General features: G+C 43.9%; 1 protein-coding gene across 19 annotated transcripts in view; it reads right to left on the bottom strand.

Moving 5' to 3' along the window:
- MLH1 (mutL homolog 1) overlaps nt 1-14,686 on the bottom strand; it is a 75,257-nt gene that overhangs the window by 34,828 nt on the left and 25,743 nt on the right. For 16 of the 19 annotated variants that reach the window (XM_001170433.5, XM_016940656.4, XM_009445168.4 and 13 more), the window contains 3 exons: nt 12,956-13,109; nt 7,381-7,751; nt 4,475-4,623 (listed from right to left, as the gene is read on the bottom strand). In XM_001170433.5, the coding sequence (XP_001170433.1) occupies nt 4,475-4,623; nt 7,381-7,751; nt 12,956-13,109 (674 nt within the window). The remainder of the gene's footprint in view (nt 1-4,474; nt 4,624-7,380; nt 7,752-12,955; nt 13,110-14,686) is intronic. The other 3 variants (XM_063805553.1, XM_063805555.1, XM_063805554.1) reach the window with 1 other exon arrangement.

Genomic DNA, 14,686 nt, shown 5'->3' with positions numbered 1-14,686 from the left:
GTTTATTTTCTTCATTTTTAGAATAAGTATTCCTCTCTGCTCCCACTGGAACCTCAACGTCTCTACAGGATGTTCTGCGTAGGCGGAAAATGATTATTTTAAAAGCTGGAGAACATCAAATAATAATGAATAACGAGGCACTGGAGGAAAGGGAGAGCAGTGTAATCCACTAAAACAGTCAGAGATTTTCCACACAGAATGTTCATGGACTGCTCTGACGCATCCAGAGCTACTGAAGCGCAGCCCTGCCAGCAGGACGGGGAAGGGAGGCGGCAGCACCAAGCACAGGGCTTTTCTTCATTGGGCATTGTGAGGCTTCTTGGACCTCTTCACAGCCTCTTATCAGGACTTAATCAACTTGCATTTCGTCCCTAACCTAAATATGCCCATAGTGCTGTCTGTAGGCATTTCCCTGCCAAAATCGGACAAAATCCATCTGTGCTTCAAAGCCAAACCACATATCTGAGTTCATAACCGAGGCCATGAGTCTCAGCATCTTTTTCTGCAGCAAGGGAAACCAAACCTGAAGAAAGGGCAATCAGTCCTCTAGTTCCTAATGCTCACTTGCAAGGGTAAACGCCCCCATCCCCTGCTGGTTGTCTTCCAGTGGCCACTGTATGCCAGTGCCTTTGCTGCTACCAGAGATGATCAAGACACCCTTCCATCCCTCTCAGGAGATCTCACCCTGGCTTTCTGCTGAACTGGCCTCATATCTCTATTAGAGGATTTCTTTCATTCTACCTAAACAATTCCCATACAACACCATGGTGTTCTTTAAGGCAGGGGTCATAGTTTATCCATTTCACTTCCTACTTCTGAGCTTGGCACATTACACTTTTTACAGAGAAGATACTTGACAAATGTTCACTGAACTGATTTCTTGTTCCAAAAAAACCTGTCATCTAGTGACAAACCATGGATATATACATTCAGACCCAGGACTGTTCACCAAAGAGCAAGAAAATGAAATTAAGTGTGGATATCTGGAGGCAAAAAACGTTAAGGGTATTTTCACTTTAAATGGTACCAAATAGCTTATGACATTTCTTAACCTCATTAATTAACAGATCAAAATTATGGGACTAGCAGTAAGTAAATTCAGTCATTACTAATCCCTGAGATGAGCCTTATTCCATAGAATGCTTGCCTGGATACTGCAACCTGTCAAAATTAACCTTACTTTTTAACTGAAAGTGTGTCCACCATGGATGGGTAAATCCCTAGACTCAAGAGAACTGTCTAACTGAATGTTCAACTTTGATATCCCTTTAAAATAAAGATTCTAGGGCTTTACCTCCCAGGCTGCTCCTCTCAATCACTGACTCGCTCCCTTAGCAAATATCTACTGAGTACACATGCCAGGCACTCTGCTCAGCACCGAGGACGAGGTGGTGAGCTCCACAGACATGATCCCTGCACAGACAACACACTGATCAAATAATCATACAGGTGCAACTAAGAAAGCTGTTACAAGGAATGTATCTCTTACTTCTTTCATGGCCTGGGGAACTTCATCAGGGAGTAGCCAGCCTGTTGGTCTGTTAAGGTTAGTGGTCTTCCTCACCAAATCTGAGCCTCAGTCAAATCCCTATACAGCATTCAACTCGAGAATCAGCTTCTCCCAGGCTGGGGCTTTGGATGTCAACCAGATACCAGTGGGTAGGGGCTCATGGCAGAGGTCCCTCCCCTTGAACAGTGCCTTACAGATTATAAAGCACACACACAGTATCTTAAGTGTTCATCACCACAGCCCAGTAAGGGCTGCAGTGAAGCACATTTTACAAAAGCACGAAAATCATGCCCAAAATGGTGAACAAATTTCTGTCTGGCCTCTGAATGGTGTAGGTGGTGGGAGCTTCAGAGGAGTTCTGGCTCCAAAGCAAGAGCACATTCCATTCCCCACAGCACAGATGACTCTGTCTGTAAGACCCTACACCAGCACGTTTGAAAACACCAGCCTCAGTCGATGGAATCAGAATTACATGGCGTGCTTGTCCTGCACGGGCTGTTGACCTGGTTATGCATCTAGCCTTCCTGCATGAAGGCCACAGCCAGTAGCAACCCACCGCCAACAAGGCATGAACCTGGGCCTGTTTTTGATTGCGAGGATGTTGCAATTAGTCTGTCCTCTCCATTTTCCATTCCATTTTCCTCATCTTTAAAATAGAGAAAACGGCATCTGCTCTGCCTCACTCACAAGACTATTATATAATTAAGTGAGATACTGTGTAGGAATACACAATTTTAAATCATTTAGATTTATCATTTTAGCCTCAGTGAGACTCCAAAGCTGACCAAACTTGAGGCAGGTTAGTTTTGTTAATACACTGCACTGAAAACAGTTTGATACTATTCAGAAAGTTATTGACATTGTAACTTTCAACAGCCTGCTATACATGAGGGAGACAAACCCTTAAAGAAAACTCATAAATTCCAAACTGAGGGAGTCTGTCTATCAAAACCACTGTGAGGAAGACTGCTAAATGCATCAAGTAACAGCTCACTTTTATTTAAAAGCATTTTAAAAGTTCCTAGCTTGAAAGCTAACAGTGATGGAAGGGAAGAGCAACTGGAGCAAATCATGGAAATAAAAACCAGAAGCCAATTGGCAGCCACTTCTACAGCTAGCAAAACCTCAGTCACAGGAAGCCTGTATCCTGCCCAAAGGGAGAGACAACCTGTGGGTCTTTTCCCACGTGTAAACAAAGGCCCAAAATGCTAAGAAAAGGGAACAAATGTAGAAAGGCAAGGTGAAGCCTGCCTGAATTTGCTTAGACAAATGGTGACTGAGACCGACAAAATTAAGCCACTGAATCAAAAGCAGATGGTTTTTTTTTTTTTTTTTTCCTTTTGAGATGGAGTCTCGCTCTGTCGCCCAGGCTGGAGTGCAGTGCCGCAATCTCGACTCACTGCAACCTCTGCCTCCCGTGTTCATGCCATTCTCCTGCCTCAGCCTCCCGAGTAGCTGGGACTATAGGCATCCGCCACCCCGCCCAGCTATTTTTTTCTATTTTTAGTAGAGACAGGGTTTCACTGTGTTAGCCAGGATGATCTCGACTCATGATCCACCCGCCTCGGCCTCCCAAAGTGCTGGGATTACAGGGGTGAACCACTGAGCCCAGCCAAGAAACAGCTGCTTTAAAAGGTTAGGGACTAGTGGGAAAGGCACAGAATTGCTCCTTGGCTACTCATATCTTTTAAAAATTAAACCAGATCGTCGTATTTTAAGATACACTTTGTAACAGTTTTCAAATTTGACTACTTTAATTAAGAAATGTGTAATAGGCCAGGTGTGGTGGCTCACACCTGTAATCCCAGCACTTTGGAAGACAGAGGTGAGAGCCTAGGAGTTCAAGACCAGCCTGGGAAACATGGCAAAACCCCACCTCTAAGAAAAGAAAAATTAGCTGGGCATGATGGCACATGCCTGTAATTACAGCTACTCAGGAAGCTGAGGTGGGAGGATCACCTAAGCCCAGGGAGGTTGAGGCTGCAGTGGGCCATGATTGCACCACCACACTCCAGCTGGGTGACAAAGTGAGACCCTGTGTCAAAAAAAAAAAAAAAAAAAAAGTATAATTGATGAAAAATAGAAAGGTCACTGCTAAATTCTCAAGTACAGAGCTGCCTACTGGAGCCCTGGACAATGATGTCTACACTTAGACCATTACTCATAGTCTCACTCATAAAGTGGGGTCAGGATTGTTGTTTGGACCAGTTCACTGTTATATATACCTCAATCCCTGAGTCAGTTCATCCCTTGGAGGTGACTAGCCTCACCTTTTAATTCCTAAAACCATTATTTTAGTTTTGAAGTAACAGGGATCAAGATAGTTCTATACTCAGGTATTCTCAAAAGCTATTTCTGACATAGATGATAATGATTTACCACTTTGTCTTCAGAATATAGAAGTGTCAACTCCTTGCTCTGTAACAAGTGTTATTATTTATATTTTATCTCTAATCAGCACGATGATCTTTAAGGGTAAAATTAATTTCATTTTATAGATAAGAAAGAACTGAGGCATAGAAAGGTTAGGTCAGGAGTCTAAGGTCACACAAGAGAGGTGGTAGTGCCAGGATTTGAGCTCATGGCTACCTCCCAAGCCTGTGCACTTTCAGCAACAGGACATGCCATTCAGTACACAAGATAAGAATTTTGCTGACCATTACACTGCTGTTAGCTAAGACAGAAACAAACTGAAAATTGGTGAAATGACTGATTTACTCTGAGTCCTATGGTTTAACAAGAATACCAATTAATGCTAATTAAAATAAACAGAGATTATTTTTCTCCCTTTTCTCCCAATCAAAAATTGTCTTTAAGCTGATGCTATTGTGGGTTAGTAAAGGAAGAGGAGCTTGCCCAGCAAAACTGTAGTGGCCACTCTGACAACATGACTGCTTTCTCCATTTCCAAAACCTTGGCAGTTGAGGCCCTATGCATCCCAGGCAGGCCACAGCGTTTACGTACCCTCATGTCCCCGCTCATTAATTTCTTCCTGGAGACTCAAAACGCTAGTGAGGTTAATGATCCTTCTCCGGGGGGTACAAGCTGCAGTCATTTCCTTTCGGGAATCATCTTCCACCATTTCCACATCAGAATCTTCCCGATGTCTCTTTCTGCAATGAAGAAAAGGAAGTGCAGATCATTATTATTCTTGTTTTTAAACTTAGCCAAATTTTGTGGGTTGCATTTTGGAGGAGCAAGCAACTTCTCTGTGCTGGTTCTACAGAGCTGTGAATGAACCCCTGTGCTGGCAGAAGGCCAACAAGATCAGTCTGTTCTCTGGTAGACTGCTTATCTGACAACCCTCAGATCCCAGCAGCTGGCCACACAGCCAATGTAGCAGGACTCTGGAGTATAGCTTCATCCCGTAGAGCTGCAGGGCCTTGAGCAAGTGAGCTGAATTTGTGAAGTCTCATTCATTCATTCCTCCATCTATCCATCCATCAGATACTGCTGTATACTAACTACATCCAGCAATGAACAAAACAGATAAGGTACCTGCCCTCACAATGCTTACTTCCTTTTTTTTTTTTTTTTTTTTTTTTTGAGAGAGAGTCTCACTATGTCTTCCAGGCTGGAGTGCTGTGGCGTGATCTCAGCTCACTGCAGCCTCTGCCTCCCAGGTTCAAGTGAGTCTCATGTCTCAGCCTCCTGAGTAGCTGGGATTACAGGCAAGAGCCACCATACCCAGCTATTTTTTGTATTTTTAGTAGAGATGGGGTTTCACCATGTTGGCCAGGCTGGTCTCGAACTCCTGACCTCAGGTGATCCACCCGCCTCTGCCCCACAAAGTGCTGGGATTACAGGTGTGAGCCACAGTGCCCGATCCACAATGCTTACTTTCTAGTGGGAGAGTCAAACAGCAACAGAAAAGAGATCATTTTAAGTACCAATAAACACAATGAAGAAAATAAAACAAGGTAGCATAATAGAATGATGGGGAAATGAGAGAAGAAAGAACTTCAGACTCAATGGACAAAGGCCACTGGCAAGAGGTGACTTGCTGGTCTCATACTCCCAACCTCAGGTGATCCGTCCGCCTTGGCCTCCCAGAGTGCTGGGATTACAGATGTAAGCCACCACACCAAGACAAGAGGTAACCAGGGGGTTCCCGGGCTGTAAGAACAGCAAGAGCAAAAGGGTAAAAAGCTCAGTCAGTTCAGATCAGCCACAAGAGCTGTATGGCCAAATCACCACATGGGAGAAGGAAAGTGGAGGGTTGGAGCAAGGGTAGGGTGAGGGATTTAAGTTTTATCCCAAGAGCAAAGGAAACCACTGAAACATTCTCAGCAGAAAAGTGATACCACTTGATTTTGGGCTTGAAAATATTTGACTACTCTGTGGTAAATATCACTTAGTTCTGCAAGTGATAAACAAATGTTAATACTTTCCCTGCAGGGATAAGAGCATTAAATGAGATAACGTATGCAAAGTATTTGGCACACCGTAGATGCTCCATAAATATTAGCTTCCTTTATTATTACCTGGAAAAAAATCTTTTTTTTTTCTTTTTTTGAGACAGAGGATCTCACTCTGTCAGCCAGGCTGGAGTGCAGTGGCGTGATCATGGCTCACTGCAGCCCCAACCTCCTGGGCTCAAGTGATCCTTCCACCTGAGCCTCCGGAGTAGCTGAGACTACAGGCATTTGCCACCATGCCTGGCTAGTGTGTGTGTGTGTGTGTTGTGTGTAACTCTTAGACTCAAGTGACCCTTCCACCTTGGCCTCTCGAAGTGCTGGGATTACAGGCCAATGCGCCCGGCTGGAAAAAATTCTTAGAAGTCATCTTGCTAGGCTGACTCAGCAATGAGCAAACTGAAGTAACGTGTCCCAGTTCACACGGCTAACTAGTGCCACGATAGTGCAAGTGCAGCCTTGGGCAAATTCCTTCACCTTGAGCTCCAGGTTTCATACAAGTACACTTTAAATAAAGAATATCTACCTTAGAGATTTCAGTGAGGTAATGTCTTAGAGTACCTGCAGAGTGTACACTGGAAGTACTCAAAATTAAATGACAATCTTTATTATTATTATTATTCCTGCTCCTTTTCTCCAGCTTTCTTTCACCACTAGCTCATGTACTTCAGGGATTTTTGGGGTTCTTGTTTGTTCGTTTGTTTTGAGACGGAGTTTCGCTCTTGTTGCCCAGGCTGGAGTGCAATGGCGCGATCTCGGCTCACTGCAACCTCCGCCTCCCGGGTTCAAGTCATTCTCCTGTCTCAGCCTCCTGAGTAGCGGGGATTACAGGCATGCGCCACCATGTCTGGCTAATTTTGTATTTTTAGTAGAGATGGGGTTTCACCATGTTGGTCAGGCTGGTCTCGAACTCTTGATTTCAGGTGATCCACCTGCCTCAGCCTCCCAAAGTGCTGGGATTATAGGTGTGAGCCACAGCACCCGGCCAGGGAGTTTTATAAATTAGATTCAGAACGTGTGTTTTTTTCTGAAAAAAGTGAAAGCAGCTTTAAGTAGGATGAAAAATAATCCTCCAGATATGTTAGGCTTCTCTCTCTAGCCATTTCTGGTGTTGAGGCTCTATCAAAATTCTTTACTAAAAATAAAAGATAAACTTGCTTTTTTTTCTGGTGTGTGTGTTTATTCAATTGAACAACTACTCTACATTCTGAAGTGTTTTTAACTCATGCTTGGAACTGTGGACATTTAAGTTATTTCAAAGGACACTATGGTGGGTGACTTTCAAGTTATGGTCAAAGGCAGACAGTGGACAAGGCCACAGGACCATTCCAGCACCATTCCAGAGGGCAAGTCAGGCAGAGAGAAGATGCAAGTGATTCATGAAAAGCCAAAGTTAGAAGGCAGTTTTATTACACAATAAAGGAGGTAGGCTGTACTTTTCCCAAAAGGCCATACCTGGGGTTGCTGGAAGTAGGTCCTCTCTTCTCTGACATTTCTGAAGTCCCCTTTGTTGTATCCCCCTCCAAGCTCTGATTTTTGGCAGTCACTTCAGCAGGGGCTGGGAGTTCAAGCATCTCCTCATCTTGCTGCCTAGCCCTGCCACTAGAAATATCTGTCTTATCCTCTGTGACAATGGCCTGGGGCTGACTGGACAGGGGTTTGCTCAGAGGCTGCAGAAATGCATCAAGCTTCTGTTCCCGGGAATCTGTACGAACCATCTGGTGGGCATAGACCTTATCACTACTTCCAGAAGTAGAAGACGAGGTCAGACTTGTTGTGGATTTAACCATCTCCCCAGAGGGGCCAGCAAGTCCTGGTAGCAAAGTCTGTATTAAAAAAAAAAAAAAAAAAAAATATATATATATATATATATATATATATATATATATATATATATATATATATATATATATAGTGGAGAGACTCAGAAGAAGAAGTATAGATATACAGGTCCCCAAATGAAGCAGTACTAAGAAAGAAGCTAGTATGAGGTATAATTATCATTGTTATAGAAGCAATTCTGCCCAAAATTTGAAGTATAAAAGGTTTACAGGTATAAAATTCAAGAATTAAGCAAAATCCTTATAATCTTAAAATTATCTTGAAATGGAAGTATCAGTGTAAAATTTTCATATTTTTGTCTTGGGGGGGTGCTGCCAGAAGAAGACTTTTTTTTAATGTGGTAAAATATATATAAAATTTACCGTTTTAACCATTTTTAAATGAGAGCTCAGTGGCATTTACATTGTTGTGCAACCATCACCACCAGCTATCTCTAGAACTTTTTCATCTTCCCCAAACTGAAACTCTGTGCCCATTAAACAATTTCTCACTTCCCCTTCCTCCCAGCTCCTGGCAACAACCATTCAACTGTCCATTTTTAAATATACATATTTCCTAGCTCTGACCACTGGAAAAGCCTAAAAATAATGACTACTCAGTAGCAATGAGGACTCCCAGATCCCAGATTATAGTCTCTAAATACCATTTCCCACTAAAATGAACTAGAGCTCCTCGGAGAAAAGGCCTATTCCAGGGTTTGGGCTGGGAAAGTATAAAATGTGCCTGCAACATTTTGTCTTGTCAGAAACAAGGAAATTATCAAGACAAATGGAATTCCGTCAAAAGGTAGAGGGCCCTAGCTCCAAGGGCTTGCTTCCATGGGAGTAAGATGGGATAATTTGAGCACCAAAAAGAAAAATGACTACAATTGATTAAAATATGTTGCTCTGTTAACAGCTATGACAAAATACTGAAAGAGCAAAAAACTGAAAGTGAGGAGGGAGGAGATGGAGAGGGAGGGAATAAGAGAAGGAGAAAGAGAAGGGAAAACGTAATTAAACACCACTGGAAATTACTAGGACACCATTCATTCCTTCGAAAATTGCTAGCTAGAGGGATATAATTCGGCATTTGGTCTTACTTTCTAGTAAGAACTGTACTTCAGGACAACCAAATAGCTATTAACAAGGGAAAGTTCTTCTATACCAAAGAATTACAGTCAATACAGAAGAAATGATAAAATCAGAAAAGCATAATCTTTCAATCTAATGAAATAACTGATTCAGGTAATGCTCATCAACAAAAGGTGAAACCATTAAGCTACATGTTGATGGATAAGTTTACAATGAGGGAATCAGGCTGTCACCAGCTGAACCCACTTATGAATCTTATCACCAGAATGATATAACAACACATTATGCTCCTCCTGCTGGGGTATAATAAGAAGTACAGGGCCAATGGAAACAAAAAGGTACAGTGACTTTTCTAACTTCAAAGAGACTTAAAAGATATTTAAGAGTAGTTATGGTAATTTCTGCTTCCCAAAACCCACCAGTAAATTAAAAAATATATATATACACACACACATACACTTAATATACGTAAGTATATATATACACTTAATATTTATTTAATATGTATATATTTTTGTCCAAGGTTCCCAGCTCATAACTCCCATAGTCCTGTTATCGTCTTCTGTTATAATGTTGGGGTGCTTTAGGCCTCAGGTCTTAGGCAACAGAATTTCTCTTACCTTCTCCTGCTTTCCTTTCACTTGCCCAAGGCAGGACTCTAATCTGATTGTGGGTCATAAGACCCTCATTCCATAGGGGTCCTGCCCCATATCCTGGAGGAAAGAATGGCCACAGAGAGGCCAAGAAGAATCTGAACAAACAGGCCTTACTGAGTTTAGACCCCTTTATGTCCAATCATATTTTGACACAGTTGTCCATGTTTCAATCATGCCTGCCTAACGACGTCTCCATAAAAGGCCCAAGAAGACAAGAGTTTGCAGGCTTCCAGAGAGCTGAACATGTCGAAGCTGACAGGAAAATGAACAAGAACTCATCCATCTGCTGGGAGCCAAGTAGATGGGGACAGAAGCTCCTGCGCTCCAGACCCTTCCAGATCTAGCCCTGTGTATCTCTTTATTTGGCTATTTATTGGTATCTTTTTAAATCTTTGTAATAAATCCAGAAAACTAAGTGTTTCCCTGAGTTCTATGAGCCACTCCAGCAAATTAATCAAAAATAAAGTGGGGGGTTGTGGGAACCCCAACTTGAAACTGGTCAGAACTTCTAGAGTCCTGGACTTGTGACTGGTGTCTGAAGCAGGAGACTGGGGGCAGTCTAGGGGACTGCACCCTCAACCTGTGGGATCTAATGCTATCTCCAAGTAGACAGTGTTGGAATTAAATTGGAGGAGACCAGCTGCTGTCCACTCTGGAACTGACTGCTTGTTTAGTGTGTGGGAGAAACCCCCACACAAGTGGTTATAGAAATCTTCTGAGTTGATTGTTGTTATGGTGAAAGATTGGAGGAAAAACACAGCAACCAAATATGATGAGTGGAATCCCCAGGGTTCCTGATTTCCATATCAAATGCATTCACTGCAAACCAGGGCTTCTGATGTACTGGCCATGATCAGTGGAGTACAAGGCACAATCTGAGAAGCAGAAAGATGGTGGTTCCATGGGCCAAAAAGTCAGGAGCCAGTGTGACCTGCTGGTGGCAGGGAGAGAAGGTATTCTGATAACCCTATGAAAACAGGGAGCAGCAAGGAACCCACCAAGCTGGTGTCATGCACCAATGGACAAGGGCAGGCCCTCTGATCCTTCTGAAAACATACTGGTCAGGACTTAAGCAGAGTTCCACTGGAAAAAAAAATGTAATCTAACAAAATGAATCTGACTAACCCAGGATAAGACAAGGAGGCATGCTGAGAGGTTGTTCTCCCCATGGAGCCACAGACTCCATGATCTCTGGCCAACCCCTTGGACCTCAACTGGGACAGAGCAAACGGCAATCACTCTGGGCTAGGCAATGTGCTCTCCATCTTCATTTCACACTTTGGGCCTTTCTTCCCACTCCCCACCAGCCAAACCATTTCCAGGTCCTGGCAAATCTACATACTCAACTATTAGTGAATGGGGCTACTTCCTGTGTCTCAAGTCCCTCACCACTTCTCCCAAATCACTGTAGGCTTCCATCTTGCTCCTCTCCAATCCATTCTGATATTGCAACCAGGGAGCTCTTCATAAAATGCAAATAAGATCCCATCCATTCCCACCAAATTGAAATCTAAACTCTTTAATATCCTGATGAAAACCTCTCTATTTGGCCTGAATTCTGCAGCCTCAACTCCATCACCGCCGCTTGCCCTAACAGATCCATACTCAGACCCCAGCACAGCTTAACCCCAGCTGCACATGACAGTACCTGGGGAGGGTTTTAAACAATCCTGATGCCCAGACCCCACCACCCAAGAATGATTTATTGTTTTAGGGAGGGCCCAGACACTGGAATTTTCTAAAAGTTTCCCAGGTAATTCTAATGGCAGCCAGGGTAGAGAACACTGGACCCACTGCACTCAACTTTCAGATCCTCAAACACATATTCTCTTGCGCCTCCAGCCCTTTATCTTTGCCATTTCCTCTGCCAGAAACACTCTTTTCATTCCCCCTCCCCTTTGGCCCAGCAAATTCCTATTTAGCCTTTGGGTCCCAGCCTCCATGTCTCTTCCCTCCCTTTCCTAACTGCCAAAGTCCAGGACAAGGGCCCCTGCTATATTCTCCCGAGTCTGTTTTTCTCTCCCATGGGATATATTCTCTAGCAGACCATGAGCGCTTCTGTGGAAGGCAGCAACATCTATGCTGCATCCCTGGGCACCCAACACAGTATGTGTCTCAGATAGGAGTCTCAATGCACATGTGCAGAGGGAGGCAGAATAAAAGGATCAGTAAAGGGGCACTGAGCTTAAGTGAGCAATGGGAACAGATATCAAACCAACTAACAGTTACTGGGCATTTCCTGTGTATCATAGTGCTCCAAGAGCCTTACCCACGCTAGACATGTTAACCCACTGGGGGCATGTGTGGCTTCATCTCATCCATGGGCATTATAAGGCATAGGGACTTATGGCCTCTATAAGACCTAGGGCTCATGTTGGTACCAGGAGTCAATCAATAACGGAGGAACAAGGGTTGGTTTCCAGACAGAACTTCTTCCTCCCATCTGCCGCATATCCCTTTCAGGTCTCACCAGTAGGAACCTTTCTCTCTGCATCAACAATCTCCAGATGTGTGGGTTCCAAGGCTGGTGGGGCTGCCCTAACTGGGTTTAATCTCACCGCTTAGTGCCCATGCCACCTCCATCTAGATTCTTTCCAGGTAGGTAACTGTCAGTGTCCTTCCGAGAAGCATTCATCTGCTTGGGAATTTTAAGTTTTCTGTGAAGTAGGGTTTCACAGTTCCAGTTTTTGCTTCTAGGATCCAGCATAATTTAATGGAGAAAATATTTATATTCCTATTTTGTAGTTTCAGTGTGCTTATGATGAACATCTTCACCATGATTAAAGGGCTGCCCACAATCACATCATCTCAGGACCAGGAGTATATTGGAGAACATTTTATCCAACCTGCTTGTCTTATAGATAGGAAAACTGAGAACTCAGGTAAGTGAAGTGACTTAGAATAATAAGCACTTAGAAGCTGTACCAGACACTTTCTGTTCACTGACTGCTTGTAACTGTCCCTGGATTTGGGGATGACACATTCCTTCATTACTGAGGGGGATATGGAGGCCAGGGAAGGCTAGTCACACGGCTGGTAACCCAGGTCTGTCCAACAGTAGAGCCTCCGCTCTTTCCACTCTTCCTGCTGCCTCCCTGGGGCCCAGCCCCTCCACTGCACCCTGTGTAGGTGGGAGTAGCCTCCTCCTGAACATCTCCAGTGAAGACCGCATTGAAGAGGCACCCTATTCTGTTTTCAGACAGCTCGTTTTCCTAGGAAGTTGGTCTAAGGTTCCAGATGGAGGCAAAGTGAGGAAGTGAGCTCAGGCCTTATGACTCTAAGCCTAGGAACAACAGCACAATACCTTTATAACTAGGTTCAAAGAAGAAAATGTTAAAACTATCCAGGTAATACTTGCAAAGAAAGTTCCTAAGTAACAGGCAAAAATCTGGGCTCTCACGTCTGGCAGGGCACATTTCAAAGGCCCCAGAGAAGTAGCTGGATGAGAAGCGCCCTGACCTGGGTGAAGTACATCCTGGAGGAATTGGAGCCCAGGAGCTTGCTCTCGATGTGCTGCTGCACCCGCTCCAGGATGCTCTCCTCGTGCAGGAAGTGAACTTCATGCTTTGTGGGGTGCACATTAACATCCACATTCTGGGGACTGATTTCTAAACTGGCAGGAAAATAAGAGAGAACAATTACCTTAGATAGTGGGAGGGGGAGAAAAAGCCCACATATGGTGTATGTGGTGGCCAGAAGATTTGAGGCCAGATGACACAGTGGTCAAAACCTCAGGATCGAGTCTGAGTGTGTTCAAATATTGGCACTGCTACTTAAGAGCTGTGTAGCTTTGTGTAAGTTACATCATCTTTCTTTGCCTCAGTCTCTTCATTTGTAAAGTGGACATAACAGAATTACCTATCTCACAGGTTTATGGCGGGAATTAAATTCATGCCAAGTGGCCGGGCGTGGTGGCTCACGCCTGTAATCCCAGCATTTGGGGAGGCCGAGGTGGGTGGATCACAAGGTCAGGAGATCGAGACCATCCTGGCCAACATGATGAAACCACGTCTCTACTAAAAATACAAAAATTAGCTGGGCGTGGTGGCGCATGCCTGTAATCCCAGGTACTCGGGAGGCTGAGGGAGGAGAATCCCTTCAACCAGGGAGTCAGAGGTTGCAGTAAGCCGAGATTGTGCCACTGCACTCCAGCTTGGCGACACAGCAAGACTCCATCTCAAAAAAAAAAATTAATGCCATGTGCTTTATATGTATCTGCCACATACAATATATGTTAACTGTAATTACTGTCATTTTAGAACTAGTGGAATTCTTTGTGTGACCTTGGGCAAGTGACTTAACTTCTTAGGATCTGTTTTCTCATCTGCAGCCATGAATAAGTCCCCTATTATGTAAAGAAACAATATATACAAGAACACTTTCTATCCATAAAATGTAGTCATAAAAGTCAGTTTAGAGGCTATGCTAGCTATCAATTTATCGCCTCAGCTCTGAGTCCATCTTTCATTGCTTGCTCTGTGATAATGGAGGTTTGCAATGTAAAGCTTTGCCAGTATAAGGCGCTAGAGGGACTCAGCAGGAAGAAAGGGTTTCTATGCCAGGTTAGGGTGCACTCCTATCAGACTTCAAGTTCTTTAGCACAAGTGGCCAGCAGCATGTGCCCTCTTCTCATGGGCAGTTTTCCCCAGCATCCCCTCAGAGTGGTACTGGGGAGTGCCTCATTGACTTTACCTCGCAGCAAGCCAGTTACATTCTCTTCAATAAGGTCTGCATCTCAGTGAGTAGGTGGGGGAGTGTGGTGAGGGGATGGTATCTCAGCCATAGGAGGAAATGGTTGTTCTTTATATCTGCTGTTCCTATCTCTTCACCTCTTACTATCTAATCCCCTATTACTCTAATCTCCTGTTTATAATTCTTTATTCAGCTACTCAAAATGTTGCATGGTTTCTATCTCCTGTTTGGACCCTGATTAATATGGAGATGGAACAAGGTGATAACTTGACCAGTTTATTACTTTGCAAGGGAAAACATGAAAACACTTAATCTAAAACTAACTTTAGGCTGGGTGCAGTGGCTGAGGCCTGTAATCCTAACACTTTGGGAGGCCAAAGTGAGAGGATCACCTGAGGTCAGGAGTTGGAGACCAGACTGGCCAACATGGTAAAATCCATCTCTACTACAAATACAAAAATTAGCTGGGCGTGGTGGTGCACGCCTGTAATCCCAGCT

This window comes from Pan troglodytes, chromosome 2, assembly GCF_028858775.2.
Source record: "Pan troglodytes isolate AG18354 chromosome 2, NHGRI_mPanTro3-v2.0_pri, whole genome shotgun sequence".
Taxonomy (NCBI): Eukaryota; Metazoa; Chordata; class Mammalia; order Primates; family Hominidae; genus Pan; species Pan troglodytes.
This window is presented reverse-complemented; position numbering and strand designations above follow the sequence as displayed.